The sequence below is a fragment of the Falco rusticolus genome, chromosome 2, assembly GCF_015220075.1.
Source record: "Falco rusticolus isolate bFalRus1 chromosome 2, bFalRus1.pri, whole genome shotgun sequence".
NCBI classification, from domain to species: domain Eukaryota; kingdom Metazoa; phylum Chordata; class Aves; order Falconiformes; family Falconidae; genus Falco; species Falco rusticolus.
The window spans coordinates 85,823,835-85,841,179 of record NC_051188.1 but is presented as its reverse complement, the minus strand read 5'-3'; the positions used below and the strand labels follow the sequence as shown (position 1 = coordinate 85,841,179).

Genomic DNA, 17,345 nt, shown 5'->3' with positions numbered 1-17,345 from the left:
TTAGGCAAAACTTCCATGGCATAGGTGTATCTTCTACTGTACTCAGGTTCCCATCCAGTTAAAATATAATGAAATAAAAGCTTTTTTAAATATTCTGTTTCAGGTTCTAAGTTCTACCAAGCCCAGATGCCACCACTTTCTAATCATGTATAAGACTGTCCAACATCTATTCTCCTTTGCTGTTACTCAGCTAGGGGGTTCACTGATACGTCATTTTCTCACCTATCACATAATAGACCTGCTGCTAAAAAGATGAAATATGAGTATCCAATCTCCAGAACTTTTATGCTATTTCCCTTTCCCTCCCTTTTTGGCATGACAAAAGCTGACAAACATATGAGCATTGCTATCCACTAAACATAGACTGAAAAGCATCAGAGCCACCCTTTTCATATGCTTATTATCCTGAAAACAGTAATAAAATTAAATTATTTAAATTATCTATAGTGTTTCATGAGTCACTATAACGATGATTTGGTATATAACAAAATGAAACCACCAGCTTGTGCAACCACCCCCCAAAGTCTTAGGACCTCTCTCACACAGGTTAAGCCAGTATTTACTCAGCAAAGGACATCTGGGCTGTGCAAAACACTCCTTTTGTTACTGGTTTAGTCCCAATTCAAGCAAAACTAAACCCATGAGAAATTTATATTGAGGATTGCCAAAGTAAAATCCATAGGCCAAACGTACTGCAGCATGCTTAACTAGATTGTCTGAGAACTGCAGGTTCCAATATATGTTCTTTCTGTATTGCATTCATTTTTAGAAAAAGAGGTGGGACACAATGTAAACCAAAACATGCATTTGCCTGATATCAGTGCTTATGTGGCATCTAAATTTAGCTCGTAATCTCTGCAGAGAAGGACCTTTGTTTCCTGTTTGCTCTGTAATCACTACAGAAAATTATGGTATGGTATAGACGAATATATACTGTTCTGACACAGTTTTCAAAATAACTGTGGACATTAAATGTTGCCCATCAAACTCTGGATGAAATGTCAGTGGACAAGTAATTTGGTAACGTTCTGAAAACTATTTCTGAGCAATTTCTTTTTCGTTATTGCGATTTATTTTCATTTTGACTAATTTGTCTCAACACAGCTAGCATAGCTCTTCTGTTTGTATCATTACAGATAAAAATACATTTCTGCTTCTAGTCAAATTTCCAACGTTCTGTGCATTCTACTATTTCTAATACAGCACTGCCCTGAAACACTGTTGAGAACAGTGAAGACAGGTATGTCACATTGAAAGAAAACGGCAAAGAAACTAGTCTTCTGAACACATATGGCAGACAAAGGCTGGGGGATAAGATATATTATCCCACCTTATCTAGGTAAAGAATTAACCATATGAAATTGAAAGACTTTTCTGGAATTATGAAGTCTGTAGCAGATCAAGACATTAAATAGAGGTCATTCACACCTGTGATGATACAAGTTTACTCTTACTGTATTTTCATTGATCCTGAAAGGCAAAAAAAACTTGACCATGGGCATAAGGAGTAACTTAGTGCTTATTTGTCATGGGATTTCCATTAGGAAGAAAAATGGGAGAATGGCAGGTATTCCTCAGATGCAATCATATATTTGCAAAGAAGGAATAAAAAAAAAATCCTGCTTGCTTTGTTGTGGTAGACCACCTTACCAGTAGGCTGCCTCATTCTTTGCAAGCAGTCCCTCTCTACTTACCATCACACATATGAGGGTTTCTTTTGATATCCTGGCACTTTTTGTTACCCTTATATTGCCTTTTCTGTTGCCGATTATAATTACAGATGCAACTAAATTTACCTCTACTTGAAGTGTTTATATTATCTTTTGGGTTCCAGGTCCTGTTCCAGCTTGTTCCCCAACTTTGTCTCCAAGGACAAAACATTTCCATCACATTCAAAGCAATCTGTGACTTCTCACTGACAAAAGTCACCCTGTGTGGGTAGTTATCAGAGCACAGCACCTTCAATGCTGACAGCAACATCCCTCTTGGTTCTCTCTGAGATGTTTCTGGTGTGCAGTGCTGGAAGAACAAGCAGTGTTTCCAAGCAGAAAGCAGATAGTGGGAAGCACAGACCTGCTCCATTTCTGCTGCTGCAAGCAGCTGGAGGTTTATTAAACTTAAGAATTCCAAAATATCTCAAATGGTATCTGAGAAGCTGATAAGAACAAGTCTAAGAGCAGTAGTTAACATCTAAAAATAAAGACTACTATTAGGCTATCTTTTTCCCCAGATCTCACACATTACAACCACAAAAGTAATGGGAGACTTTCCGTACAATGCCGTGAGAATACCAACACTTCTGATTAGGCCTGTGTAACCATCTCTAAATCCGATACAGCGCTACTGCATCACCTACTACAGACAGAACCCTGGTCTGAGCTGTGACAGCAATTTCCAACAAGTCCTAGCAAGAGGGCGAGAGGGGGGGAAGCAGGAGGGCATAGCCAGAGTGAAAGACGAGTACAATGACATGGTGCAAACAGAACAAGGGAAAAGGCAACACAGAAATCAGTTACACAGATTAATGTAAAGCAGCATTTTCCATATGGGGGACAGAGAAAGAGAGAAAATGGAGGAAACACAGGAAGGCAGATGAAAATATAGCTCTAGGAGTCCTCGTGATGATCACGTGGGATCACTTCAGAGCCAGTGAGCTCCTCCCACAGCCTTCTCTTCTGCAGGCTAATCAGGCCCAGCTGTCTCAGCCTTTCCTCATAAGGGAGATGCCCCAGGCCCCTCATCAGCTTTGCAGCCTTTGCTGGACCCTCTCCAGCAGTTCCCTGTCTCTCCTGAACTGGGGAGCCCAGCACTGGACACAGCACTCCAGATGGGGCCTCACCAAGGCAGAGCAGAGGGCAGGATCACCTCCCTTGACCTGCTGGCCGTGCTCCTCCTAATGCACCCCAGGATCCCACTGGCCACCTTGGCCACCAGGGCACACTGCTGACTCATAGGTAACTTGCTGTCCAGCAGGACTCCCAAGTCCTCCACAGAGCTGCCTTCCATCCAGCAGGTCAGCCCCCAGCCTGTACTGGTGCATGGGGGGGTTGTTCCTCCTGGAACAGTTCCTGGCCACTTCTGTACTTTAGGGATTTTCTACCAGATGAAACACGTATGAAAATCTCACAATTCCCGAAAGTGCTAACCATCCATTAAATTCTGTCATCTTGCCCAAATCTAAAAACAAATGCAAAATCCAAATTAAAATTACTGTTTAATCCATTCTGACAAAAGATATATCCAGATATATGAAGTCCACTAATAAAGAATTTCAGAATTGCAATGTCAACATTCACAAAGAGAATGCCTGCAAAAAGTAAATCCCAGCAAACATTAAAAAGAAGAAGATGGCTAAAATCCATGCAATTTAATATTTTTTAAAAAAGTAATTTTTTGGTGCTTGTATAAGCTGACTGAACATCAACATTTAAAACTTCAATTAAAATAAAATTAGTAATTAAAGTTATTATCTAAAAATATTGAAACTCTATATAAAGAGAGAGAATACTAGGATGATAATTAGGCTTTTTGGGGGTAAATGGGATGCTTTTGTTAAGAATTGAGCTTTATAACTCCCTTAAAGAAAAAAGGGAATGCATCCAAACCATATGATGCAATACTTTTGAGAGTATCAGACTACAAACATATGAAGTGGTGCTAGTATTTTGCAAAAAAATAGAAAATTCCTATATAAAAAATAAAATCAAATCAAATTTAAAAATCCATGATTTTGACCAGCTACACAATCACAGATTTTAAGGTTAGGCAGTAACTTTATTGATTGACCAAATGGACATTATATAAACACTGTAATAATATTTCACCAGTAGATAAGGAATAAAAATTGCTTAATAAAAATATTTCTTTAACATTGAAAAATAATTCTTAAAATATAGAATATTGATACAGTTATAAATAATAGGCAGTGGTTTAGCCCTTTTTTCACTTTTGGAACCTAATAATTTTGGATATTTACTTGCAAAGGAGGTGAACCACAAGTATGGTATAAGTGGTATAAATATTTTTAATGGCAAATTATTAACACCAGTCCTTTAACATAAAAAATTGACTGCATATATCTGGTATCACTCAAAGAGAAAAAAAAAATTGTTTCTGATTATCTGGCCACTACACACAAGTCAATGGAACATTCTTCTACCACTGACAAGATGTAAGTCAAACCTCTTCAGCATTTATTATTTTCAGATTTTAAAATATTTTATATAAGTGTTAATTATCTTTTGTAAAATGAGATTGGATCCAATTTTGCAATCCAATGTAAATAAAACCAGATTTATTGCTATAACACTATAAATCGGAAACCTCACATTAGATACTTGAAAACTCTAAATAACTCAGTGCTTGCTTTCCTGAAGAAATGCAAATTCTTGGCAGTTTTAGTCAGGTAAATGTTTCAAAAAATTATGTTAACACTTCTCTAATCATTTAAGATACAGAAGTTATCCTGAGAATCTTAAATAGGCTTGAATTTTCTTGGTACTATAAATCAGAAGAATTTTTTTGTCTGTATCCTGACTGATCAACTCTGTTGACCAACAGAGGTTATAAAAAGACGCAAAGCAGATTCAGACACCAGCTGTCCCACAATGCCATACCAAATCCTTCCCTAGGCTAAAGTAGGAAGTTTGTTCTCCTTCTGCCAAGTGATAGTATGTCCAAAATTTTTCAACCAGTTAACTTCACATACCCATGGCTACATCATACAAAAATGTGTAACCTGTTAGTTTGAACCATTCTTCTACCAAACCATGCTTTCCTCATTCAGGGTGTGTTGGTTGTTTTGTTGTTTGTTTGTTTTTACCTTTCTGGACCTAATTGAAATTATTTAAAGGTATTTTAAAAGGCTTTATTTCCTATCACTCTTTCTGAAAAGACTCTTCTTGCAGCACGGCCTTACACTTCTCACTGTATTCTATCTTTGCAGTTCGCAAGATCACAATTAGCTGAGAGTACACATCATGTTTTCCTGATGAGGGATTTGGTCAGCCATTCTGCTGTCCTAGCCTTTTGGGAAGCTAGATGACAAAATTTTATAAACACTAATGATTTGGGCAAAATTAAGTGCCTCTATCCAATACACCACAGACTGATTTCTAGGAACATAAATCTTAGGAGAACGTTCTTATCTATCTAGAAGTACCTGGTTTAGAAGTAGCCAGCTACATTCCACCTGAATTACCACACAACACAATTATCTAATTCTCTTCACGGGATTGAGAAGGTAAGTGAGCAAGCCACCAACAATCATATCACTTAACACACTTAGCAGCTCTGGGGCTACCAAAAAATCTGTGCCACTTTCACTCATGAATATCAACAGAAATGAAAGAAGGTCACCTTGCAGTCTCACTGCCTTTTTGGGAGCACTATGACACCTTAAGTAGGCAGCTTGGAACTTGCCCTTTGTCCACCGAGCCATATGTTTCTAGTATATATAGCCTGTAATTCCCCAATCATTCAGACTTTTCTGGGGCATGGTATTTCCCATTCATAAAGGGGAAGCATTCCAAAATAACTTCTTATTCCTTCTTACAATGTCCCATAACTGTCTTACAAATCCTGCAGCAGCAAATCTGTTCCAAGGAACTGGTTTCAAATGAGGTACTCAGTAACATGCTATCCCTTTCAGAACTCTAGTTTTATCTTGTTATTGATGTTTCTTTAACTACAAATGGTTTATACCTTCCTACATTTCCATGGCACAGAGTTGTCATAGGAAAACCAAGGTTTCAGCTGTAAAGAGGTACATCAGGGTGATTAATAAACTTTACATCTTTATGGCACAGGAAAGCTATAACTCAGGTTCTTGAGAAGTTCTTGAAACACATGGAATCCAGACAATAGAATACTGGGGTTTATGCAATAATTCAGCTTGAAAATACTAGCAAGATAACTGGGCAAACTGTATACAAGTACAATTTCCTTACATTTTTCTTTTACAGTCCTGGAAGCAAGGAGTTTTACTACTGGATAACAAATTCCAGATTGTATGAATTACTTTTTTCAAGTGGTAAACTCTGTATTTGTGTTCAATAGGACTAAGAGAAAACCACATTGATGGCAGTACAATGGAGACGGCTATTTTATTAAGATGTTGAGAACAGTACAGCTGTAATTCACTATGGAGTTGCTATATACTTTGTCATGGAAGTGATGACAAGTTGATGATTTTGCCATAAAACTGTCAAATACAGCAATCTATTCAATAAAGGCATTTTTATGGAGTGGCACAGAGACACTCAGACTCTTTCAGATTCAGATTCAAGCAGAGCTCTCCTAACAACCAATTATAACATAGCATTTTTTTTTCTCCAAGAAGACCCCCAAACAAACTAAAAACAAACCACAAAACCAAAATAAGTCTTCTGAAGATATCTTCTATAAATTATTCATACATTGGTGGACTTAAAAACTGCAACATAAAATATCAGAAGGAATCATTTGGTCCCAGTGTGTAATTCTTAATCAAAATAGTTGTCATTGAAATACTTATATCTATTGCTATTATTTATGTATTTAATGTAATCAAACTTAATTAACCTCTCAAGTGATATTTTGAGAGTTCAGTACATTTCACACAATCGCTGAAGAAAGATGTGTGTTACTTTGCCTTCTTATAATCTTGAAAGGGAGATTCTTTGGTCACTAAGAGATTATTTCTTCATAGAGTTCTATAAATATTCATTTTCATACCTCCTCTATCACTTACACAGCCAGAAACAACATTACAAGATTGGGATGTAAATTACTAGCAAAGTAAAACTGCAGAAAGGTTAACTACTGTTATCGTTTGCATGTGTGTGAACACAGCAGTAAGAAGGCCTGCTGTTTAAAGTTTCTTACATTTCCAGGATCCAGCAAGATCTGACATAGCCTTTGAAATTACTTTGGTATTTCTAATTCTAAGACTGCAAATTTGGTTTTATTATCTCTCAGTATATTTCTATATTGACTTGTTAGTGGCTTTATGTATTCCATACATAGGAACTGATAAAAAATAAAAGGAATTTTCAAAGTTTAATTACTATATTATATTCAAAGTTCCTTATAAATTCATTCCATTTAAAGAAACAACATTTTCATCAGCAGTAAAGCAAAGTGTTTTGGAGCTGTGATGCATTATGTAGAGAAAAACATTACTGTGCAGCAGTTCAGTTAGAATAGAATGCTTTATCACGGGCATTCAAAGAGCAGAGAGGAATCTTGCTTTTCCCTGCAGGTTTTCCTCAAGACTAAAAGTAACTGTTATACTTATGTATTTTCTAATGTATAAGTTCTAAGCAAACTATGATTTACATGGAATAAACAGAGATTTAAATATAACATTGTGTAAACGTAACACAAGTTTTACTTTATAGAGCAGAGTTCTTTATATGTAGTATAGCTCCTGTAATTTCACACAGGTAATGAAGTAAGGGTGGGGAAAAAAGTTTCAAATGAAATAATTCAATTGTATGAGCTTATTTTTAATTTCTGTTTTTATTTCCTAAAATCTTAAAAAAGGCACTAATGATTTCTAAATATAATTCAAAGTTAGACTTTAATGAGCATAATATACATATTTCTGCAAGCAGAATGACTTATGAGTTCCTACTGTTAATGCAGAAGTCAGAACCTTCAGGGTTTTAATTCCAGTTGATGGCACGCTGACACATCCTGTGATCAAGAATGTATGACGAGGAGCTGTCTTGTAGAGTAGCTACGAGTCTCATTTAGGACTTAGAATATATTTGTTCAGTGATATTGGCCAGATGATTGTGTTGGGTTTTTTTACTAGCACCTTAATAGCAAAAGGCAATGAACAACATATCTGTACGAATTAGCTCCTCTTTTCAGCTTTTTACTTCTGAGAGTGTGAGATCCCATGCTGCAGCCCGGGGAGAGGCAGCGCACTAGGTATAGTCAAGTCTATCAGCTCCTACGTGACAGACCAGTGCAGCACAGCCCTGCACTCCCTTTCCTTCAGGATGGGCTCCGAAGCATTTGGCACCTGGTAGTGTGACATTACAGAAGACTTCATGTGAGATTGGTACACAGCTGCTGCAGAGGAGCATGAACGACACCATGCTGATGCTCAGGTCATGAAACTGCATAGACTGAATGAATACTTATAACTGCTAAGACATAACCATGGCAACCTATTTGTATTCATGAAGAGGGGAAAAAAATCACAGGACATTGGAAAGAGTCTGCAGGTGAGGTAGGCAGGGAGGACTTGTAGCAGTACTCTGGTGCAAAGTCCAAGTGTAATGGAGGGGACGCTCTCTAGGGCTGTGGGGAAAGCGCACCCTTAGCAGCTAGAGCAGGTTCTCTGGTCCAGGGTTCAGCTCTCGCTGCGAGCAAGATTTCTGGGGATAGACATGGGGACAACACGCTGGTGCAGTAGGCCGGGCTCAGTATGTGCTGGACTGCAAGGCAAAACTGCACTAGGTGAGAGCACTGTACAGCACAGCAAACTTCAGAGTAGCTGTGTTAAACAGCACACAGTTAGAGCACCCCAGCTGTGCTGGGGATGGGAGGAGTCTTCCTATGTTCAAGACAGTATAGCACTGTGAAGGGAGGGGTGAACTACCCCTACAGTAGCTGCAGCAAGAACAAGTGGATCCTGTCTATACAGGTGTTTACCAGGCCTAAATCTAACCAGACAGAGAAATCTCCATCTTCTTCATGCAACATATGGGGGGTGATGGGGTGGTGGGGGGGGTGGGAATTATGCCATTAAAAATCAAAAGAACAACGGTAGTTAGGAAGTACTTTAGATGACAGTATGCCACATTTGGCATATATTCAGAAAAACCTTATGTGTCACTTTGTAAAGTTCTAGCATTATTTTTTTCCCCCTAGAAATATCATGATCTCCTTAAAATTCAAAAGCAATAAATACTTCTTGAATAGTGTTTAGTACAACCTACAACTGCATAAATACAAACTAACTAAGCATGAAAAAACCTCAATAAATCTAGTTTGCTGCCTCAGAAGACTGGATCAAAAATGGCCCTGATCATACTTTATCTCCCCCAAGTGCAGAAACACAGACCCTGTGTATTTCTGACAATAAATATTCTGTTTACTTTAAAACTATGTCATTATTAACAACAGGATGATGTTAGAAGATGCTACACTACAACAAGATGTACTTGAAAGAACATGAAGGAACATGACCTCTATCTACTGCATCATAAGTTGCACTTTTGCAGACAAGGATATTGAAAGTATTAACATAGAAAATTAATGCTAAATCACAGCAAAAACTAATCTTGTATACCTTAAGTTCAAAACCAACTAATCATTTTGGGAATTCTTAAAGATAAAAACTAAGAAATCATCTCATAAAATATATTCACTATACTGCTAGCCATAGATGCAAGCTGTAATATAGTTGGGTTACCACATACTCATTCATGATTTACAGTCTGATAGCTTGCTTTCCTTTTTTTTTTTACTTTATGAGAAAGAAGCATTTAATCTCTCTTAGAAGGCAATTTCACTTAAAGTGAAGTGCAGTTTTCCAACAGAACAAAATTTAGTCATGCATACAATTCACATGAGGGCAGATAAGAATTATGCTTGCATTTCACATAAAGTCTACAACTCTTATCCTCAGAAGACTCTTTTCAGAATTAAAAATGAAAACATACTAGAAAATACTGGTAGGATTACTACATCTGTTGGCTTTGAATAAGCACTGTAAAGTTAAGGTATATGTACACACTTAATCTGAATTCAACTAAGTACATAGTTCCAAAATTAATTTGCATGTCAAACAGGAACAGGAGCTTAAGTAATATATAAGCACTACCATTTCTTCTCAAACTTCAAATAAAACAAATAGTTTTTCTGTGTCTTAGTAATATGTTTCAAGGCCAGGAAGAGAATAGCAATTAAACAATATGATTTTACATAGGATGTAGTCTAAGTAATATCTGTTTGTGCTACTAACTACAATACAGTTCAAACATGCAATGTGATTTTAGCTTATTATGGAAAGTACTATACCTGATGAAATAATAATAAAAAAGGAGGTAATAAATAAATAAATACACATCTACTTTTAATTATTGGGATAAGGAAGTTTAGCCTATGTACACCTTCAGAGTCATCCGTTTCAGGGAACAATCCCTGGTTTCCAGGCCAAGATGTACGGAACAGTTTGTATCCACATAAAGTGAATTGACTGTGTCCACATGCAAACCATTTGGCTTGGGTCTTCTCTAAGCACTACAGGAGACCTCTAGGACCATAAGAAATTATTTTTTTGTAGTTTTCAGTCCTGAGTACTCAATAACTGAAGATATATAACAGGCCACCACAAAGGGCTGCTTTTATAACATGACCTTGACAGTGTGTTTTATCTATAGTGAAGAGCATAAGGACATGTCCAAGGGTGACAAGACTAAGTCTTCAGTAGAATTCTAAAGTGTAATTTACTAATTTTTCCACCTTAGACACAGCTAGTTGGTTAATTCTGGAAAGGGAAACCAGAACTGAAGAACTACTACAGACTAATACAGAGCATTGTCAGACTTGTGCATCAACTGAGAGGAGATGAAAGAGGCTGTGGCTGTACTATGAAGGATGGAATTGAAAACATCTTACAAGCCTATGGCTGCACTCTGTGATTTCTTCTTTTCCACCTTGTTTAAGAATAAATTTATTGCTTTATCTATAGTGATCATACTCCAGATTTTCTACAATATGCTTCCACTATAAAGACAAGCAATATGAAATTAAGGTGAAAAATGTGAAATATATGATCAATGACTTTCACTTGCATTTCTTCTATATGCAATTTGGAAAATCTGTGAGAACTCTCTCCTGATGGAACTCTCCCTCATGGCAAAGACATAAAGTGTCTGAAAAATGCTATGCTCATCAAGTATTACAAGATTTTCCATATTTGCTGAAACATCATATGATAGCAGAATCACCACTTACTGCGGTCAGTAATTATTGTTCTGGCCTCTTGATTGCTTGTCTTGTTTTTTAGATTTTGTGCTGCAGTTATTAGTTCATCCAGCTGGGGACGTCTTTGCTCCAGATCCTGTAGTATTGCCTAGTTACACACAAGTACAAAAATAAAACAAAGAAAAAAGCATGTAGAGCTGTTGAGAAGACCATGCATAGAGACTTTTCTTTGTGCCAGCTTGACCTAAAGCTGAAAGACTGCTATTTCAAATAATATGAATAATTTGGTCTAGACCTTCCAAATAATGTTGTTATTCTTAACATAAAAAATCCAAGTATAACTTGTAAAAATACTTGTAAAAATACATATAAAATTACAATTTTTTTAACCCATCAAATTATGCAAAGTTAAGCTATTTTCCTCTATAAAGCTATAGAAGGATAGTATTCATCTATATTCTTTTAGATTTTACATTATATATTTTTAAAAGATACAGGGGCTCACATTCTTACCAGATTAGGCAGAATTTTCCTAGTAACTCGTGAAATTTAATTAATAATGTTTGTTTCTTAATATTTTAAGACTGTTTAATTACTATCTGTGGGGTTAAGGCCAATGTAAGACTGTTAATACTTCTTTTTCTGTCCTGACATCTTGCCTAGTAGAAAGGTAATTAAACTCACAATAATTTATATATTAGTCAAATGGATACAGAAAGGCCACGCAATCTGACTAGAAAGAAGTGGATCTAAAGTTTTAGAGAAAAAGATGAGCTTAAAGACCATGACTTATGGTCTTTAAGAGGTAATAAAAACTACAACAACATAGCTTGAGAGATAATGGAAATGTTTGAAAGTAAAGCATATAAGATTTATGCATATATTAGTTTACATGATTTTTAAGGATTACTGAAGAGCAAACAAGGCATCAGCTCAATGATTTCCCAGGTAAGAAGCATTCAAGCACGTGTTTAAAAGACATTGACCAAATCTAGCAACTTCAAATCCCTATCATGTAGCTTCCAGAAAAGATGCTCATTAGATTTCCCAGTCTTACGAGTTAGAAGTAGCAATATTTATTACCAAATTATGAGGATATTATTTTTTTCCTGACTACAATTTTGAATCACCTGAACAGAAAAGTATGCTGTCAGATACCTAGTAGGTACAGTATATCAGATATTAAGCTGACACCAAAGGTCAATGGAGGATTTTTATTTTTCAGGCTTTCTATGTAGACAATGCTAGATAATCTGCTAGCATGCTCACCTGGCCCACTATGTATCTTGAGTATTTAATTGTCTTTAAAGTCTTCCCTCATCCCCAAATGCTTTTATTCTAAATAATCATACTTTAATTTAACAAGCTGTTGTTCACTGACTGTACTAGGTGGAAAAGACCTGCAGAGCCTGATCTTAAATTTGGCCCTCCAACCTGAGATTAGAGCTACATGATTTCACCAAGTTGAAGGTGACAGGTAAAGGCCTTATATCATCTTCTGTTCAATGATATTAACAAAAGAGCATGAGGATATCAATTCCAGTAACTACAGCGTGTACCGTCAAAAGTAATCTAAAAGCTCCACAGTTTCATTTTTGTTCAGTTACAAGCTCTTCAGCTACACCCTGCAGAATTCTTGCCTTTAACTTCTGTATCAGAAGTTCTTTGAAAATCTATTATAACTGGCTCTCTCAACTCATACCCAAAAGTCTGGATGGTATTTTTTCACTTGTATACTGATTGGCTTGCATACAGAGACACGTGGTTAAAGTGGCAGCTTGCATAATTAAGTGAGGAAAAAAATTCTCGTTAGAAGTCCCTCTTTAGTGAAAGCACTCAAGAAAAAGAAATAAAATCTACTGATGCAAGTACTACCTCTAGAGATTTACGTGCCTTCAAAACTCTATTTTCTAGGAAGACCAGTTAATGAGTGACATGAATTTCACAATAGAAAAAACAGTCCCATTGCAGCCTAACATCTGCATTATACGTATTGCCAAAATGGACTGCATAGAAGGAACGTTAAAACACATAAAACATACTCAGATCATTCTGTGGCCTCCAAAGTAATATTTTCCTTTCTCTCTCCTGCCCCTACCCAGACACTGTTCAGAAGAAGAAAAGCAATTTCAGCGATTCTAAGATCTTAGGCCAACAGTGACTCTAAACTGGTCCCTAAGGTTTCCTAAACATAATTCTTATATTTGATATACTGAATAGGAGAATGATTTATCTGATCCAGCCTAAGTCTCCAACCAGACATTAAACGCTGTGTTTGTACCACAGAAGAAAGCTTCTGCTATATGAAATCTAGTATGAAACAAAGCAATAGGTAAGGACTGCTCAGTAAGGATTAGCTTGGTACCAAAATGAGCAAATGGAACAGATGTATATTTAAGTGCTTACAGAAGATTTACCCACAAGACCTATCTGCAGTTCCTGAATTGGATACTTAGGAAAACTAGCAATGCCTCTTTAAAGTGAGTCTTGCTAGCTCTGCTGTTCCCTCAGGGACACAACGTCATCCCTATATGGACTGTGAGGACATCCTTCCCTCTGCCATTTAATGTGAATAAAATTACTTTCTGCTGGATATACTAACGTGCATTTTTGAAAGGCCATGAAGGACATCTTGAAACCCTTATACTATGAAGAGATCTGAAGATTCTTGAAATTGGTTTTTATCTTAGTCTTAGAAAGGTAATCACTCAGAATAAGGAAAAAGCAATGTTCCTCAAACTAATTTATTTTTTCTTTGATTTAATAGGAAGTGTCTGAGAACCTTACCCAAACAATGTTCATTTTTTTTCAGTAAAATTTTATTAATTAAAATCACTGTAAAATTGTTATGATGTTTATTGGTACAATGTTACCAATTGGTACAATCTTAAAGATTTCATAAATATACATTCCACACGGAACCTAAATTGCACACACAAACCCGGATGGAAACTTGGAGGAGTAGCTACTAAAGCACATTACTCCTGAGCCTTCCTGTTATCCTGTAGCATGAAATAAACAGCAATACTTGAGCTCCACTTAAAGTATTATCAAATTCAGAAAAATATTCTGTGATAGAACAAACTAATCATACAAATTGATTTTGTGGGTAACAAAAATACAAATAATTATGCTAGAAAGATAAGTGCTTTGAAGAATACAAATTAAAAGACTGTCAAATAAAATTTTAGGGAATAAAATAAAACTAATATGTTTCAAGTATTAACTGAAACGATCTAAAACAAACAAAGATAAAACCCAAAACCAAAATCAGAAACAATTCAAGTATGGAGATACTTTTAAAAACTTTTATAAATTCAGCCAAATAGTTAATGTAAAACCGGATCCTCAACAGAAAGCTAAGTAGACACTATTATATGTTGTTACAACTGCCACAGGAAGAAAAATTTTATAGTGGCACCTTGGTGGAGGCACAGCAGATGCAACAGACCAGATGCCTCCGGTTTGGAATTTAAGCACACTGAAACACACGTGCTACGTAAAAACAGGTAATACAGAAAAAAAAAATATTATGAAAGGAACTTAATAAATTAAACATAAATTTATCTAGTACCCATCAGGTCACCAAAATCACGGGGACAAAGACTTAGGGAGTCAGTTACACTAATAGGATTATTATTTTTTTTTCTAATAAACACCTGTTTTCTTGTGCATATGATTTCCCTTTACTGTCATTTACCTCGTGTTCTGTAAAGGCACAGTCATGTATTCTGCAAAACATTATAAATTACATTTTAATCAAGAAATTTGTGTTTAATAATAAATGTAATTCAGCATGTGTATCAACAATTAAGAAGGACCATTGACATCTATGGTTGTACAAATACATCTTTAAACCCAAAAAGAGCTTTTCTTTTGCTTCCATACATCTGTGAGTGCCAGCATAATAATGCTTGGTGACAGCACAGTAATGGAAAGATGAGATTCAGTCATCAAACCTGCCTACAGTTTGTTAGAAAGTGGTGCTACTCACTTTTAGCAATCTTTCCACATTTGTGGACAGCAGCTGCTCAAAAGAAAATATCCAATTTTCAGGTTCCTAACTTTTATGATTTCTTTTCACAAAATGGGGATTGAGGTATGGAACAAATTGTTTAAGTCAGCAACTGAAATAACTTGTATAAAAATTGCTAAAAAATAAACTGAAAAACTGAAACAGGTGAAGTGTGACAAATTCTTGGTAGGACTGCAAGATTTGAGACAGAATTAAAATATTCTCTAGCTTCATAATATACAGCATGCTACAGCCTGCATATTTGTCACTCTAGCCATGTGTGTAGCAGTTTGTATAAAAGATAGGATCTTTAAAATCTATTTTTTTTTTCCTTTTTTCCTGACTTTATGGCAAGTGCTTTATCACACCAAAGCCAGGACTTTTCATGTGCCGTTGCTGAACTTCAAACATATAAGTGGGAGTTAAGCTTGCCATTCTGCAACATTATATATGATTGTGCCTCAGTCTGTATGCTTCTTTAGAAAGGCTCTGGGTCTACTTCATAACTGTTTTATATTCCTAAGCTGAAAAACGTCTCTGAAAACAAGTAATTAAAATCCAATAACAAAACAGAAAGATTATTGGGTAAACTAGGTCCCACAGTTCCTTCTTAGTGTTTAACTGAGGAGTCTTCTGCAGTGGTAATGACTACCAGGTCTTCTTAAGTTTTCTGCAAATTTACATGCTACCAGTCGAATATATTTTGCTACCTATTTTATAGATTTATTTTTTTTTTACTAGGTGAGAATGTTAACAGTGAATGATCGGAAAAAATGTTGGTCAAAAAGGAGATTTAGAGAAGATTTCAATATTTAGAACAAACTGGAAGCGCCATTCTGTCATAAACAACCCGTGACTGAAGACTAAAACTTCCAAACTGTTAGGGATGGTTTATTTTGGCCCTCTCCCAACCTTGTTTAATGAAATGAACAAGTGGACCACAGAAGCACAATTAAATGAACTCAATAGGAATGTAAGAGAGAAGAAAGATATACTTTTCTTCTTAAGAACCTATTCACTCCTCCAAACTCACCATTATTTTCTTTGCAAAAGAATCATTTTATTAAATGTTTTTGAAGAAGTTATTTGCTCATCCTTTTCAAAACTTTAGACACCAAACCTTATTTTTAAATAAAAGATGAAACAATTACTTCCTGAGTAAAATGTATAGGTTTGACAACTTTCACTTAAAACAATTGAGTTTCTTAAGGCTGGTTGGTTCTCTAAATATAATGTGTTATATACACACCTAGAAAGCTTTGGAAAAATGCTTGCTAACAATTTCAGAAAATGCAGATATGCAACACCTACAATTCATCTGCATAATAAAATTGGCTTTGTTAAGTTATTCCTCCCAAGCACAATTTGAATTTGTTTTCTTGTCACTAAGCAGAAAGGGAATACAAGAGAAAACTATCATTTACATACTGTCTACATTTAAACATAAAGTTATGAAATAATGAAAGCAATACAATGCTGAGGAGTTTAATTTTTAGAAATTTTCTCTTGGCTATTAGCTGCTTTGTGGTTTTGCTCCAAAGCACGTATAATTTTAGGAAAATAAGAAAGAGTGTCTAGAATTACTATTTAACAGTGTTCCTAGCTGATTTGTACCTGTCAGTGAAATCAAAACATTAACAGACTGGACACTATGATTTGATTTTGTCTGATTGATTTATGCAGCTTAAGTTTTCATAAACATATTTTTATGCCCACTTAAAGCCCACTCATAAGAACAGCATAAGTAGCTCTAACCACTGTCTTAGTAAATATATCAACCTCATCAGTGATGCTGTGGGAAAGCCACCAGTGACAGCGTATCAGCTGTCTCATTAGATACATGAATAAAGCATCACAGAACTTCTTGTATGCTTTTTGTGTCAGTCACTCAACAAATTATGTTGGTGGCATTGTAAAAATCTAAGAACTGTTCCTTTATAACTTATGAATTCTGGTTAATATTAGAAAGTTATACAGTGAAAAGTGTGACATGCTTTTGACGCACACTAACCAAACCAAGCAGAAAGGGGAGTCTATAATTTGAGACTCCATGCTTTGATCAGCAACATAAGATGATGGTGATGGCTGGAGCTAGGGTAATACTCACCCTCTCTCTTCCTCCCCTGCTCCCCATTTGTTGACAGAAAAGGATTTTGGGAGAGCAGGTGTAGCAAGATCTTTAAGGAAAGGTGACCGAAATGTAGAAGAAGAAAAAATGCTTAAAATTCTGAGTTCACAGGGAAATCAACTATGTTGCTCCAGAACTGCAGGAGGCAGATTGCCTTTTGCTCATCCACAAATGGGGTAGTTGGAAAGGAAAAGTACATGCAGCATGGCTCAGAGTCACAGGTTAGGTACAAGACTGAGAACTCCTGAGAGGCCAAAAGGCAGCCAAGGCCCATTG

The 17,345-nt window shown here is 36.0% G+C and overlaps 1 protein-coding gene across 12 annotated transcripts in view; it reads right to left on the bottom strand.

The window, feature by feature from the left end:
* DMD (dystrophin) overlaps positions 1-17,345 on the bottom strand; it is a 1,095,710-nt gene that overhangs the window by 289,162 nt on the left and 789,203 nt on the right. For all 12 annotated transcript variants that reach the window (XM_037376983.1, XM_037376984.1, XM_037376980.1 and 9 more), the window contains one exon: positions 10,957-11,074. In XM_037376983.1, the coding sequence (XP_037232880.1) occupies positions 10,957-11,074 (118 nt within the window). The remainder of the gene's footprint in view (positions 1-10,956; positions 11,075-17,345) is intronic.